The sequence below is a fragment of the Brachycentrus maculatus genome, unplaced genomic scaffold, assembly GCF_059751285.1.
Source record: "Brachycentrus maculatus isolate JH-2025_06_01 unplaced genomic scaffold, ASM5975128v1 h1tg000038l, whole genome shotgun sequence".
NCBI lineage: Eukaryota > Metazoa > Arthropoda > Insecta > Trichoptera > Brachycentridae > Brachycentrus > Brachycentrus maculatus.
Genome location: NW_028280792.1, coordinates 470,895 through 487,884, shown reverse-complemented (window position 1 = coordinate 487,884; position 16,990 = coordinate 470,895). Strand labels below are relative to the sequence as shown.

The following is a 16,990-nucleotide window of genomic DNA, read 5'->3' as shown; positions in this document are numbered from 1 at the left end:
CGGTAGCCGAGCGTGTTGACCATTACACTATGGAGGCGGACAAAACGGAGGAAGTGGCTGTTTGTACCTTACCACACTGTTATCAGTCCGATGGTTTAATTTTGTATGTACATAAAAGTCCGCCTCCGTAGTGTAATGGTCAGCACGCTAGGCTACTATGCTGAAAGTCCCGGGTTCGATTCCCAAGAGGGTCAAAATAAATATTAGTGATTTTTCAGTCTAATATTTATTTTATATGACCCTGGACTGGTACCTGAAGCGGAAGGCTGATCACCTTTCCTTCGTGTATTTTAACGATCAAGATAACACTGCTTCTATACGATGCAGTGCCCTATGCACCGTTGGGTGCGGATAAGGGTTAGAGAGAGAAATAAAAGTATTGTTTTAGTAAATATGTAATTTATTTTTCAAGTTAGTTATTTATATTAGTAAAAACACATTTTATTCATAATTCAAGACAATATAAAACAGTCTTTGCATCTATTTTTTTTACACAGGTTTGTAATCCAACTTGCTTTCTAATTTCTTATTGTCTGCGACCTTACGAACGGCCTTCATCAGATCCTCCTGTAACAAAACAATGTTTCAAATTAATATTAGTCACAAAACTTTGAGTGTTTCCAAATACTTGTTTACAAATCTGGATTATCTCCGATTAGGAGTTATTTTTGACATCTCAACCTATATGAAGAAGAAATTGTAAAAGAAAACACTTGTTTTTCACCACCTGAGTTATATTTATTTTAACGGCTAGTTTCGGAAGCTACAGATGCTTCCATCTTCGGGTCTGAATATTCAGACCCGAAGATGAAGGCATCTGTAGCTTCCGAAACTAGCCGTTAAAATAAATATAACTCAAGTGGTAAAAAAACAAGTGTTTTCATTTACAATTTCATCATGTCCTATCTCAAAGTGAATGCTGAAACAATAAATAGATGAAGAAGAATATGAAATTCTGGCCGTTTACAGGGCTTACGACCTTCGTAGGCTTGGTTAAGGGATCACTTTACACACGTGTACTATGTCACTAGTTTGATAAATATATATAAAAGTTTGATAAGTATATATAAACATGTGTAGTGTGGTTGTCGATTGACATGATTATGAATAGAATTGGTGAATGTTACGTGTGTGTAAAGTGATCACTCAACCAAACCTATGACGATCGTAAGCCCTGTAAATGCCCAGACTTCCATATTCTTCATCTATGTTGAGATGTCAAAAATGTAATATGACTAATGAATGACTTCAGAGTAAATAGACGCTTTGCCCTTTTCTCCGTAGACCCGTGAAGATTTTAATGGAGATATAGAAGTATATTTTACCTGAATGATGAATTCTCTCTCGGCTCGAATAGCAAAGAGGCCAGCCTCCGTGCAGACGTTTCTCAGATCAGCCCCGTTGAAAGCATCCGATAGTTTTACGACAGCTTCGTAATCTATCTCTCCGTGTTTCGCTATCGGCCCCGCATGGATTTTGAGAATTTCCAACCTGAAATTATACATCTCAAATAGTATATTCTCAAATTAAGTTCTGTGCAATACAATAGCAGTAATTGATGTAGATTTGAAGACTGAGAAGAATGCACTTCATTGGAAGTGATTTCTGAATAGTAATCCTTCAATATTTGCATACGATATATGTATTTATCAATATCCTTTCCATGTTAAAATTTTTTTGCAAACTTATGCAATAAAACAAAGAATATTTGTTTAGTAAAGCCGGTGTACATTAAATTATGTTTAAAAATCCATGCATTCTGTGAATTAATTTTATTTCATTCGCTAAGAGGAGGCTCAATATATTATTTAACCTGTCCGGGAGTGAGTTTCTGCGGAAAAAACTTTATTATCATAGTCAATGCTATAAGCAAAATATTTTCTTGAATAAAAAAAAATATTTACACCAGTAAACATGTTTTATATAAAAATTATCTATGTTTTATTTCATGTGTTTTCTCTGACAGCGTCATTACGACAATGTCACACAAACTTTGTTTCAAGTTAAATGCCGTGGGTAAAACAGAAAAATAATCTGTGTGGTTTAAGTGTTTAAAAATACAACAGATGGCAGTACAAGTGCCATTATTAGAAATAAATGTCACCGAGCTTTAGTTATAGCCCATACTCCAGCGAGTGTTTTTGCCTAAAATTTTCACTCATGAATTACATGAAATTATAGTAACTTTAAACATAAAGAGTAAATCCACTCACGAGTAGGCATAGGCTATGAAACTAATAAAATTGAAGCCTGAGTAGAGACGTCCGCACATACAGAGGCGCCGATATCTATAGTGATCATGAGCTACTCACAGGCAAAATAAGGCTGAAATTAAATCGCACTGCCAAGCCAAAGAAGAGGAGTCAGGTCAACATTGATAAGCTGAATGAGACAATGTCCTGGCTTAACTATGATATCGCCGTCAGGGAGGGACTCGAGCAGCAACATTCCGATGATAATGACCCTATCGAAAGCACATGGCATAACATCAAAACAGCCATAGTTTCGTCAGCTCAAAGGGTTCTCGGAATGAAGCCGTCAAATCGACCCAAATGGATGTCGGATGAAACGTGGGAATTAATAGAAGAAAGGGCCAACATAAAACTCTTAAAAGATGCGGAAACTGACCAGGGTAAGCTCCAAAGTCTCCGAGCGCAATATAAATGGAAGCACCTGGCTGTCAAAAGATCCGCAAGGCGGGATAAACGCCGTTCCCTGGACACACAAATAGCAGCAGCCGAACAAGCAGCCCGTAGAGGTGATACTTCTAAGCTTTTTAAGATTACGCACCAAATCTGTGGTAAGCGGCCCCCGACCGCAGGCCCAGTTCGTGGCCCGAGCGGCCAAATCGAGTCTGAGCCCGATTGCGTGAAAAGCATATGGAGAGATCACTTCTGCCGCGTGCTAAATCGTCCACCCCCCTTAGACCCCCTCCATGTGCCCTCAGTTTCTGCCCAACTGAACATTCCGCGAGCACACGATATTTCGCAAAGAACTCCAACGCATACTGAAATTATATCAGCTATTAAAAAGCTGAAAAACGGAAAGGCGCCTGGTGTCGACGAAATACATCCGGAATACGTCAAGAGTGGCATGGACGCTCTCCTCGACCCCCTGTATCACCTACTTTCAAAGGTATGGGAAGAGGAAAGGTGCCCGAAGGATTGGGTAAACGGGGAAGTTATAGCCCTCCACAAAAAGGGTGATCCGCTGTTGTGTGATAACTACCGTGGCATTACTCTTTTAAGCGTTCCTGGAAAAATTCTGGCACAAATAATTTTGGCAAGAATCCAAAAACCAATAATGCGAGTCCTCAGAGAGAACCAAGCGGGCTTTCTACCAGGCAGGGCGTGCGCTGACCATATACATAACTTACGATGCCTGTTACAGCAAAGTAACGAATGGAACTGCGCCCTTGCCTGCTGTTTTGTAGACTACGAAAAAGCTTTCGACAGCCCGCATAGGTCTTCTCTTTGGAATATCATAGAAGCATATGGAGTTCCTGTCAAAATTGTGGCCATTATCAGGGCGCTTCACACTAACAGCGAATGCTGCGTTAGAATAGATGATGTGTGCAGTGAACCATTTGAGGTCTCTACTGGGGTGAAGCAAGGCTGTGTACTAGCCCCATTTCTCTTCATCATCATGTTTGACTTCATCCTACGAATGTCAATTCCACCGGATCGAGGAATTGCAGTGAGTCCCGCTCAGAAATTATGCGATTTAGAATATGCGGACGATGCAGTTCTAATAGATACATCGATCGGAGCCCTGCAAGATATAATTGACTCCCTCCAAATAAACTCCGCTCGGTTAGGCCTAAGAGTGAACGCCAAAAAGACCAATGTCATGTGCAACTCAGCCTGTCCGGACCGAGATCAACATCTTACTTGTGAGGGACGAGCGCTCGTTCGAGTCGACACCTTCAGATACCTTGGAACACTCATGGTGGAGGATGGTAGTGTCCAGAAGGAACTGAATGTACGGCTCGGAATGGCAGGAGCTATATTCAATAAAATGCGCAATGTCTGGGACTCACTGCTTTACTCGACAAAAACCAAGTGTCGTCTCTTTAACGCCTGCATCCTCACAGTGTTGCTGTACGGATGTGAGTCGTGGCACCTCACCAAAGCTCAAAGCAAGAAACTAGCAAGTTTTGAAAATAGATGCCTGAGGCGAATACTGGGTATAAAGTGGTATGACTTCGTCAGGAATGACGATGTGAGGAGAAGAACTCAACAGCCCCTCATACTGGAAGTCCTGAAGAGAAGAAGGTGGACATGGTTGGGACATGTCCTTAGAATGCCACCTGAGGGCATCAACCCCTCATGTCTCTTCTTCCAACCCCGAGGATTTCGGCGCCCCGGAAGGCCGCTGACGACCATTCACCGACTATACTCAGCGGAACTTCGAGACGCCGGACTGACCTGGGAGGAAGCCAAGGAGATGGCGCGTGACAGAGTGACTTGGAGACGACTCGTGTTGGCCATATGCTCCACCTAGGGAGCGAACATGGAAAAAGAAGAAGAAGGAGTAGGGACATGATAAGCGGTGTTGACGTAGCTAGATTTCAGAATCACTCGGACGTTATGTAATTCAAAAATATGCCCATATTCCTTTAAGGATAGTTTTGTTCGGACAATCATATACGGCCATATTCTGGGACAGGTAAGTGACTTAAACATTAGTTCATTACCTGGCTTGTTCATTTGGCAGAGGAATCTCAATTTTTCTATCGAGACGTCCCGGCCGCAACAGGGCGGGGTCCAGCGTGTCGGGGCGGTTGGTTGCCATTATAATCTTCACCTGACCCAGAGAATCAAATCCGTCCATCTGTGAGGAAAGAGTTACACGTTTTATGGTTACACTTTTTTTTTTAAATAAATAATATGCAAAGCCTCTACTTTTAGAGGCTAATATGCAGGTAGGATAGTAAGGATAGGGAAGGTAAATGTGAAAAGTACGTTACAAATACCCAGACCAATTGAAAATAAATCTTGAATTTGTGAGAATCGAATCTCAATGTATACCTAAGTACGCCACACAATACAATTGTGCGCTTGTCACAATTAAAAGCCCAATCTGTTAAAAACAACAATCTGTAGGAAAACAACAAGATGGCTTTGTCAATGATTGCTTCGTTTAAGTTTTCTTTGATAAATACTAGTATTTCTGTTGTGTCACGTGTTTCAATGCATTCCGCGTCATTTTCAAACACTGTATGTGAGTTGTGTCCTTGGGACGTTGAAGGATGAATTTAAGAAACGGTGGTATTTACCAAGTAAAACTTAAATAAAAAATGGATTGATGTTAATTAATAATAAGTGACTGCCGAATCAATTAATAAAACAATTGCTGAATTTTGATAGTTAAGGGAAGGGCGAAAAAAAAGAGATGTTATTAAAGTAAGTATGTACAGTAGACTTCAGACATGTTTGTTTGTTTAGATTTTTTTTTGTATCACAGGGACATTATTTATGTATATTTTTTCATTTCAATTCAAACCCTTATCCGCACCCCAATGGTGCATAGGGCACTGCATTATATAAACACAGTGTTATTTTGATCGTTAACACACGAAGAAAAGGTGATCAGCCCTCCACTTTAGGTACCAATCCAGGGTAATATTGAATAAATATTAGAGTGAGAAAATCACTTATATTTATTTGACCCCCCCTGGGAATCGAACCCGGGACCTCCAGAACTGTAGCCGAGCGTGCTGACCATTACACTACGGAGGCAGACATATTTTTTTTATATTCTACTATATTTTTTTACTCACCCCATAAACCTCTACAACGAGGGCTACTCTAAATTTAAAATAAGTGTAATTTCTCACCTGATTGAGGAGTTCCATAAGAGTACGTTGGATCTCACGATCTGCAGAAGTACCTTCTGAGAATCTTCTCCCTCCTGTAGAAAATAATTAAATCATCAATCGGATCGTTCAAATTCAATCGGTATTCAAACAAAAAATGGATTTTAATTTAACAAACACCGTACCGATAGCGTCAATTTCATCCATGAAGATAATGCAGGGCTGATGGTCCCTGGCGTAGTTAAACATCTCTCGGATTAGTCTAGCACTCTCGCCAATGTACTTGTCTACGATAGCGCTGGATACAACCTGGAAAAAACATTTTACTTTAGATTTTTACAAAGCGTTTTTTCAAACAAATGCCATAACTAGGCGAAACAACTGTCACAAAATAGATTTTTATGTGTTTTTTTTTAAATAATAAAATACAGCTTAGTAGACTCAAAAAATCAGTGTTTGTCCAATGTCGAATCTCATTCGACATCGATTTTTTCCTCTTAGGTCCCATGTCGGATGTTATTCGGCATTTTATTCATCATTAGTGTTATTTATTTAGATTCCAAGCTTACATTTTTGTCACTCGTATCTATTACAACAGTATGTGGAGCAGAGGACGAAAGATTTTTTCCATTTGGAATGTAACTGTCTACCTAGATTTTTTTTTAATTTTGGGGGACCGGAAACGGTTAACATTTAATACATAAATTAAAATAGAGTTCTAAAAATTAAACGCCAAATCTATAAATAATCTAAAATGGTTAATATATAATCACGCATTGCTTATGCAGTACTTAATGTACAATTGTTAATTTATCGTAAGTATTATTAAAAATAAGAAACCTTAAGGAAGTTGGCATCCAGTTGACTGGCCACAGCTCTCGCTAGCAGAGTTTTGCCAGTACCGGGAGGCCCGTACAGGAGACATCCCTTGGGAGGAGTTATACCGACACGGATGAACAGTTCGGGGTTCATCAGCGGCAACTCGATAACCTGTGACAAACAAACAAATTGAACATCAACGTAACAAGTAACTTAGTAAATGATACCTGTTTTGCATGAATAAAGTGCCGCATTTAAGAATCATTTAACATATCAAGAAAAGGATCAGATTTAATTAAATGTGATTATATTAATGATTAGCGTGTTTAGCTTTTTGCCGTGCTGGAGGTCCCAGGTTCAATTCCCGGGTGGGGCTGAAAATAAATATTAGTGATTTTACACGATAATACTCCCTAGACTGGTCCCTGAAGCGCAGGAGTGATCACCTTACCTTCATGTAAGTAACGATCAAGATAATACTGAGCCAATATGATGCAGTGCCCTACACTTAAAAGCATTCTATATGCTTACTTTTGGTAGAGCGAGAAATGCCAAAAAACATTGTACAGATCGGAATTGGGTTTGCGGTTACTTGCGATTAGCATACGACTCTAATTAGAGACCACGTTGATGAAAAAACCGCCCAACAACAATGTGTTAATAACAAATTAACAATTTCAAACCAACATACTATTTTGTGGGTATACTGGCAAAAATATTAACTCGAAAATATGAAATTTTGACTTAATGATCTACAGTATAAAGTTTCCAACCTTCTATAAACTGGCAAAATACACTAAGTAGTTTGAAATGTCATATTTATGTGGTTTTAAAAGTAAATTTAACTTCAAGTTTAATAGCGGGTATTTTATGCAGGCTAAAAGCTTTAAAGAACAGGGATTATTCAAACAGGGATTTTATAGTTACCGTTTTTTGCCAGTATACCCACAATATAAGCTTTTGATATAAGAAAAAAAGGTTTCATTAATTGATTTGGCAGTCACTTTGTGGTCAAATCTATCCATTTTTAAGTTTTACTTAGTGAATACCTCTATTTTGTAAAATCTACTGCGACACACGTTTCAATGCATTCGATTTTAAGAAATAGTGGTATTTACTAAGTAAAACTTAAATAAAAAAAAAGAAATAAAGGCACAAGTTAGCCATGAAATGGCAAATATACTAATTTAAGCATCCGCTGGCAGCTGAATCTGGCATTTGAAAGGAGTAAGGGAATAGGGACTGACCTCTCGCAGCTCCCTGATCTGCTCCTGCAGGCCGCCGATGGCCGCGTAGGTCACGTCGCCGGGGTCCTCGTGGCTCATGTTGTACACGAGCGGGTCCACCTCGCGCGGCAGGTGGCGCATGACGGTGAGCGTTGTCATGTCCAGCGCCACGCGCGTGCCCCCGCGCAGCTTGCCCTTGTCCAGCTGCCGGCGGCACCCCACCACGTAGCGCGGCCCGTTGGTGGCCTTCACGATGACTGCGCCACACAGCAAAACAACTTATGCACTTCAACTTTCATACGAGTCAAATAATTTTTTTTTTGGGTAAATATCCAAAATTAAACAAGGTTATTGGATTGAATTCTTTCATTAATTGATTCGGCAGTCACTTTGTGGTAAAATCTATCCATTTTCAATTAATGTTTTACTTAGTAAATACCACTATTTCTTAAAATCTACTGTGACATGTGTTTCGATGCATTCCGCATCATTTTCAAACACTGTGTGTGAAGCTAATTCTAAATTTTAGAGTTGCGTCCCTGGGACGTTAAAGGTTGAAGAGGGGGCAGTAGCTGTTTTTTATTTTTATTTATTAATTTTATTTTTATTTTTTACAAATGACAATGACTAAAGCCTCCCCCCTTTTGTCTATGTTCCCTCTGATAAGAATTCTCTATCCACCATTTTACCGCATTCATTGTTTGAATTACGCTATGTATTTGTTATATTTTCTGTGTTTTAACGGCGCCAGAATTAAAAACTTTCTATTACGCACACTCAATAACTCATGCCGAAAAAAATATCATTTGCAAAGCCGAAAATATGCTGTTGACTTGCGGAAATAAAATAGTAAAAAAAAACAAATGTCGATGAAAGATTATTTGCAAAGTAATAAACTTTAATATTTTTTTGGTTCTGTTTAGCTTTGTATTTTTTAAATAAATACACACATTTCTTTACATCTAAAACTTGTTTTCTTCTTATAATTTTAATCTACCAATGGTTATACTGATTGGGAGGACGGTATCTTTACTCGATCGTGTCACCTTGCGTTTTATCCTCTTAATCCCGCATTCATAGTTTATTTCAATAGGTCCCTTTAAAAACGATAGAGGTTTCACTGTATATGTAAATAAAAGTAGAATTCAATCCAATAACCTTGTTAAATTTTGGATACCCAAAAATCAAAAATGAAATTCTACTAACTGTCTGCAGTTACAATAAATAAAAAAAATATTTTTACTAATAATTGTTATTTTTTACGTACGGATGAATCTTCATAGAGTGAGAACCGTAACAAAGAACGGGATTTTTATAAATATGTACATATAGTTATCACCTTTACAAAGAGATTGGTGTACAATATTCATATAAAAACATAATGGTATAATTCCTTCTTTTCTGCCTTTGATATGAGGCCAGCGCAGAGGGCAAAAACACAGTTCCCGTCCTTGAGCATCAATCAACCGAACGGGTAGAAATACCTTTCCCGTCCTTAGTGTGTTAAGAAGATGATGCATCATTTTAAGAAGTAGAAAGATTAATTCACATATATGCACCATGCATTTATAAACTTGAATATTTCACAAAATTATGTATAGGACAAGTTGGACTAATTTTATTCATTTTAAAATCACTTCAACTTACATTTTTCCTCTGTGAGTTGTTTTAAAACCTCTCCTACAATCTGCCCGACGCTTTGAAGAGCTTTGAGATCGTTTTCACTTTTATCATACTGCTTCGTCAATTCTTTGAGTTGCTCTCTCACTAAAAAATACAATTAACTTATAAAATACATATCTGAATTTCACGTCATTAAAAAAATCAAAACAATTGTGAGGCTTTGTATCAACATTTTTGACATCGCTCCAGATATTTAGGTTGGTTCGGATGAAATTGCATTTATTTAAAGTTGGACTTACTATCTTTTAATCGCGATTCAACCTCCTTGTGCTCAGTTAACTTTATCCTATAATCGTGGTATGATTTGTCTCTCGCAATATCTCCAGTCACGGTCGACATGGCTAAAATTTATATATTTGTCACAAAAACTCTACTACAGAAAGAAAGAATGACATCCAAATTTTGTATTCCGAGTCGGCTCAAACTTCTTCTTCATCGCCGTAGGCTATTAAATGTTTTTGTTTATGGTATGAATATAAATATGTAGGTACCTACGTGAGAGAACTATTAATTGAGTCAAATACAGGGTTTTTATTATAAATTTGAGAGTGGAAGCCTAGCTTACAAAGTATTTTCAGTGCTATCTATCCATTACCAAGTTTTAAAACCCTTTGTACAACATGATTACTGCGTCATATAATCCTAAGGGTACTCTTTTCTTCTATTAGGGTAATGATGAAATCATCTTACCCTAAGACTTGTCGTTTAAAATTTCCTCTTCTATTGGTAATTTTTAATCACACTTCTTAATATTGTTTCTTTTGTCTCGTTTGTTAAATTATATAAAGTTTATACTAAAATTAAAATCAAAGATAGTCTTTTGTATAGTATGGTATGCATCTCAAGTTGAACTTATTTTTGATGTAAGAAAGTAAATATATTATGATAAAAACAGATAAAAAGTGGAGACTAACCATGAGTGAATCGAACCAATCACACAGATTTGGACCCGCGAAAAAAACTAATAGTAAGAATTTATTTACTTACAGACATTATAATAAATTTTTATCATCGAGTTTGACAACTAGCGATGTCATTTTGTGTATGTACCATTTTAAATAAAGTACCTAAATAAGAATTTAGATTTTTTTTTAGTCTATGATAGTATTGATGTTGAATCTATGAGTAAAGAAAATATATTTTGTCTTTGATAACTGGTGACCATCGCGATTTGTCAAAATATCGTTTTCAGATTTCGGCATAGTAAATATTTAGTTTAGAGCAAATTCGTAGGAATTTGTAAAATGAAATATAATGCATTGATCTTCTCGTTGTTTTTAATTGTTTATAATGTAAATGCTGGTGACTTGACAATAGACGAAGAACTCGGAAATGGCAGATATACAATCGAAGGACGAGTGTATCCGCCAGACACATTCGAGCCTATAAATTGGCAAGCTGACACGAAAGTTCAAGTCAACGCTGGAGAATTTTTAGGGTTTCTTAAGCAAGATGGATCTTTCATAATTAGCAACGTACCTTCTGGTTCATATATAGTAGAAATAATTAATCCCGATTATGTCTACGAACCTGTTCGAGTGGAGATCAACTCCAAGGGTAAATTTAGAGCGAGAAAAGTGAACCATATACAAACATCTTTGGTGATTCAAGTACCATATCCGCTAAAAATGAAGGCTCACTCGCGGTTCAAATATTTCCAAGTACGAGAGCAATGGAGAATGACCGATTTCCTATTTAATCCGATGATTTTGATGATGGTGTTGCCCCTTCTTCTCATCATGGTCCTGCCCAAGATGATGAACGACCCAGAAACGAAGAAGGAAATGGAACAGTTGAGTACTTTCACCAAGATGCAAGATATGCCGGAAATGTCTGAAATGATAACATCGTTCTTCAGTGGCGGACAAGCACCGAAGGCTACAAACACAAAGGCCTTAAGAGGAGCCAAAAAAAGGCAGTGAATGATGATCACTTCTCTGCTAGATCAATTTACTAGTTTGAATATTTATTATGTATTGTTTGATAGTTTCTGTAAATAAAAAAGAAGTTGTTCAATATTTTGTTTTATTTATCAAAAGCTGACTAGTAAACTTTTCACTGCCAACTGTAAATGACCAAACACCGAATAGTCAGTTTTTCTTACCTTACTTACCGGAAGGAATTCTCACAATTACATAAATCTCTAAATGCATTTCGAATTTGAACTATTCATTTGATAAGGATATCTACCACAAACTGAAAATTAAAAAAATAGATGTTAAGTTATAAAAAAAAAATTGTGTTTTAAATTTCAATTTCATACTATTTCTGTGAGCCTAAGCGGCTCATTATTAGAAATAGGTATCAAATTGTGGTAGAGTGGTTCGAACTGACAAACTCTGACTTAAGAGTCTGCGACACTAACCACGGGACCACAACCCTACACCATTTGTTAAAATTTTACATGTTGAAGACTATTTTAATAAATTCGAAATGTTTCTGGAATGAATCATAATGACATTTTTACTCGTAGTTTGAATTGCCACTTGTAAAACCATAAACGATTTTTTACATTCTTGAGTGAGGGTTAACTTCACTGGTTAGTGGTACTAAACTTTTTTCCCTCTAAATTATAATTGAAATTTTGCTTCGACTAGTGTTTGAATATTTTTCAGATCGGTGGTTTGCGATCCGTGAAAGCACATTTATATTTAAGAATGACTTGTATGCATATTGTTTACAAACATTATTCTTCTTCTAACCTTTATCCCAACCTAATTATGCATAGGGCACTGCATCGTATGGAAGCAGTGTTATCTTGATAATTAAATACACAAAGGAAAGGTGATCAGTGTTGCGCTTCAAGTACCAGTCCAGGGTCATATTAAATAAATATTGGACTGAAAAATCACTTTAAAATATTTGAAAGGGGTCAGAATATTTTGACCCTCTTTGGAATCGAACTCGGGACGTCCAGCATGGTAGCCTAGCGCGCTAACCACTAAACTATGGAGGTAGACAAATAAATATTAGTGTCTCAAATTTAGTTATGCTTTTATCTTCAGTTATCATCTTTAGCTTCCTTACAGCTGATGGTTTTCAAATCAGATCGACAAATTTTGGTTTTAAAGGTAAGTCTTAAAAAAAATGTTAGCAAATAAAGTGAAGTAACAAGATATTAATGAATTTTAAAACATCATTGGTTCAGTTGGTAAAACATGTAACTAGACAATAAATAATGTGATTGTGTTGTATCATCAATAGATGGCGTTAGTAGTCTATATCCCGACATATACAGGGAATATTCGAAAAATACGCTCAATACAAATACAAATAAAAAAATATATTTAATATAATAAAAAATTACTTTTTCTTCCTCTTTCTATGTTCGCTCCCTAGGTGGAGCATATGCTCCATATGGCCATATGGCCAACACGAGTCGTCTCCAAGTCACTCTGTCACGCACCATCTTCTTGGCTTCCTCCCAGATTAGTCCGGCGTCTCGAAGTTCCGCTGAGTATAGTCGGTGAATGGTCGTCAGCGGCCTTCCGGGGCGCCGGAATCCTCAGGATTGGAAGAAGAGACATGAGGGGTTGATGCACTCAGGTGGTGTTCTAAGGACATGTCCCAACCATGTCCACCTTTTCCTCTTTAGGACTTCCAGTATGAGGGGCTGTTGAGTTCTTCTGCTCACATCGTCATTCCTGACGAAGTCATACCACTTTATACCCAGTATTCGCCTCAGGCACCTATTAAAAAATAACGCCCAATACAAAATAAGTAAAAATATATATATAGTATAATAAAAAATAATAAAGTCAGGAAGGAAATCAAAGACATTTTATAAATCACACTTTTATATAAATAAACAGAGCAATTTTGCGACGAGTAATCATTTTTACAATGTAGTGTATTAAAATATAGAAAACTCGCTTACAAATGCAATACGATAAAGAAATATAAACATTTTACTGGATGATAAATTCCTACAATAGATTCCTAAATTGATATAAATAAAACTTGAAGATGGAAATCAATTTGAGTAACTATATTCTGTTAATATCGCATCCATTTTTTTAAAGAAATGTTTGTGTTTTAAGATATATTTCAATTCAATATACTTTCAGATACGCCCAATCCTCTTGCATTTGAAAATAGGAATCAAGTTGTGGCAGAAAAGAGGGAAAACATAGAGCATCTGACTCAGTTCAGAACACTAGCTACGGAATTACAGTTTAAATCGTGATTACGAAAATCTGTTAAAAAATATTTTTTTGTAGATTTGCTTTTATATCTTAAATAAAAAATACAACATAATATTATTAGTTTTTGCTTGCGAAATTTCTAAAATGTGTGTAAATCAGTGTGATTTTTTATATGCAAGCATTATCAGTAAGCCAATACGATATGTATAAATGACATTCAGTCCTGATATGAATTTCAAGTTCTTATGACATGTAATTAACTTATTATTTTAGAGTAAAAAAAACCTTAAATATTTATCATTTCAGAGATATGCATCGCCATAAGCCTTACATATGTACATATTTTTAATCAAGCTTAGCAAATGTGACATGCCTTTTAATAATTTCGCTCTGAACAATGTCTCTCAAGAAAATTTATTTGAAATAAAAATGTGAAAGCGACATTAAAAGCATTCATTATCTATAAACATTATCTTAACTTATCTTGTTTGCATTCCATAAACGTATAATGTAGATGTCATTACACCTTCTAACCTTAAACAAATGTTTTTCATTTAGAAAATTTAATTAAATTAAAATTAAAATTATCCCACGCGTAAAATAGCTGGTCCCGGAGAGTATCGATAAAATAAATTAACATATATTCTAGTTACAACTATAATTGACAAGATTGTACTTTTAGCAGATTGTTTTAAGTGGATAAATACTTAAAACTATAAAAAAATGCCATTTTTGTTTTCTCGCTGTTTTCCAAGGCGTAATAAAACAATGTCATAAAATTACATGCTACAAATATATAAAAAAATGTAAATAAATTCAACACTGTTGTTTTTAATTTAAAACTCGAGATTTTTAATTATAACTAGTATTACCACTCCATGTGTAAAACCCACACTGCCTTAAATCTTACCAATACACTAATGAATATTTATGACTATGTTTTAAGTACTTTTTCACAGCACAGAAATTTTTGATAATACACGCTCAAGCACCAGACAATGTAAGCTTTAATTTTAATTCCGTAACACTGGCCAATTAGTGATTGGCAAAAGCATGCATCAATTTCTTTGAATATTGAATCATACATTTCTCCTTCTTATATAAAACACAAGATCTATTTCCAAATCCTACTAAATTATCTAATCCACAATCATGTGAAATTTAAAGAAAAAGTTTGAAAGAAATCATTTTAGCCATACGATAAAATTTTTGCAGCAAAAACACATCTATTACATCAACAATTGAAACTGTGACGTAGTTTTTTTTTTAATTATGACATTTTGATTGCTCTAATTATTTTTCATACAAAACCTTCATAAAATTATGAAAAACAGCAAGGAAAAAAAGTTTTCATTTGATTTAATTTACAGATATTATTAGCTGGTTCTATTACTTTGTTGACAATTTCTTTTGAAATAACGAAATATAAAAATAAAAGACTGATATAAGACCACTTTTTGGATTTATTTATCTAGTAACACGACTAGGTTCAAGAACTACAGATGTTCTCATGAACACGTGAGAATACAAATCTGACGAGGAGAACATTTGTAGTTTTTAAAACTAGTCATGTTTACATGAATAAACTCAAAGTGGTCATAGTTTTGATTTTGTAGTTAAATCGTGAGGTTAATGCCAAATTAATGAATAATATCACAAACATCACTTTGTATGTGGAAAATGAGTAAAAAAAAATTTCATTTTACTCCATTAGATTTCAAATAAATGTGCTTTTACTGTATGTATTCATTTTCAAAATATGCTGAGCTTTTCCAAAATATGGATATGATAATTTGACAATTACGCTTCGTCCATTCCATCTCCGTATGCATATATTAATATATGCATACGCACATACCCTTGGTTATTCAGTAAAAAAAAAAAACTTTATTCTAGTCAATGTTTCTTTGTTGTGATATGTATGTTAAAAATTCAGCCTTTTTAAAACCTTACGATAAAATTTCTTAAAAAATTTACAAGATTTACAAAAACGTAATTAAATTTACACCCTCAGTGACCAGTGTTGGAATTTTAAACCTAGATAATTGACCGACGAGACAATCTTCCAAAGCACAACCAATTTTGTAAAATTCACTTTGCAGGCATACTTTTATAAATGGCAAAACAAGCCCTCAAAATACAATTATTCCTATTATTGTATATTTAAGTTACAAACACAGCATATTCATTTAGATTCCTTTGCATTAGCATACACAATTATTACAAAATTCACATATAAGGCAGACATAGAAGGCATTTTTATGCAATAAGCAATAATTGGCACATTTTAAGTACAAAAGTTTATTAATTTATATCAAAATATTGTAGACTTTTATTATTTTTATAAGTGAGATCATGAAAACGTGTTGTATCAAAACTTTTACACATATAAAGTATAGCAATATAAAAATATTTATAACTAACAAAATTGGATTGGATGGTTGATATAAAATACTGACAGCAATGAGCCAGTCAATGTGTATGTTGCATACGCAAAAGGTTTAAGTCAATTTAAACTTAGACAAATAATCTTCAGCAAAGGGTTGTGATTTTATTTTCTACCGTTCCCTTCAAGGTTTTGGTCTCGATTGAGAAACACCGGCATATTTGAAAGGAATAAAATCACCACATATTTTATTTTTTTAACATCTATTGTAAAATATATCACATCAAATATGGTGGAAACTGCTTATTGTGAACGAAGTCAATTTTATTAATCATTTATTATCATTATAAATGTAAGATAGGTAATTTAGAGGGCACCACGCATTTGGCTACCGTGCTGGAGGTCCTGAGTTTGATTCCCTTAGGGGTTAAAAAAAAATTAGTAATGTCTTATAATAGTAATATTAGTAAAAATTAGTAAATTAGTAATGGTCAGCACGCTCGCCTACCGTTCTGGAGGTCCCGGGTTCGATTCCCAGGGGGAGTCAAATAAATATAAGTGCCCTATGCACCATTGGGGTGTGGATAAGGGTTTTATTATTATTATTAATAATTTTTCACTATATTTATTTAATATTATCCTTGACTGAACTGCAGGACTTCATCATGTAATTAATGATCAAGATAATACTGCATCAATATGTTGCAGTGTCCTATATTTTATTGGGTTAGTCAATCAGCTGGTCTCAAATCCTTGCACACTGATTGTTTAAAAATAACCAGCCTTCTTTATCAATCTTTGGATATTTTTATGAATTCTGGTGGCTATGGATTGATAAAAGTGATTAAAAAGTAATGTGTGTATCCTTTTGAAGATATCTTGTCATGGAGATCAATAAAACATGGGTAATATT

At 35.3% G+C, this 16,990-nt stretch overlaps 2 protein-coding genes across 2 annotated transcripts; one reads left to right on the top strand and one right to left on the bottom strand.

The window, feature by feature from the left end:
• Nucleotides 1-377: 377 nt before the first annotated feature.
• Rpt4 (Regulatory particle triple-A ATPase 4) lies at nucleotides 378-9,967 on the bottom strand. The gene is made up of 9 exons (XM_088276295.1): nucleotides 9,786-9,967; nucleotides 9,511-9,630; nucleotides 7,885-8,120; nucleotides 6,659-6,808; nucleotides 6,004-6,127; nucleotides 5,840-5,913; nucleotides 4,697-4,833; nucleotides 1,326-1,491; nucleotides 378-567 (listed from the first exon to the last, which is right to left on the bottom strand). The coding sequence occupies exons 1-9, from the start codon at nucleotides 9,883-9,885 to the stop codon at nucleotides 490-492; spliced, it is 1,185 nt and encodes a 394-aa protein (XP_088132421.1). The 5' UTR covers nucleotides 9,886-9,967; the 3' UTR covers nucleotides 378-489.
• Nucleotides 9,968-10,691: 724 nt separating this feature from the next.
• On the top strand, nucleotides 10,692-11,562 carry EMC7 (ER membrane protein complex subunit 7). The gene has a single exon (XM_088276274.1). The coding sequence runs from the start codon at nucleotides 10,791-10,793 to the stop codon at nucleotides 11,466-11,468; it is 678 nt and encodes a 225-aa protein (XP_088132400.1). The 5' UTR covers nucleotides 10,692-10,790; the 3' UTR covers nucleotides 11,469-11,562.
• Nucleotides 11,563-16,990: the final 5,428 nt, after the last annotated feature.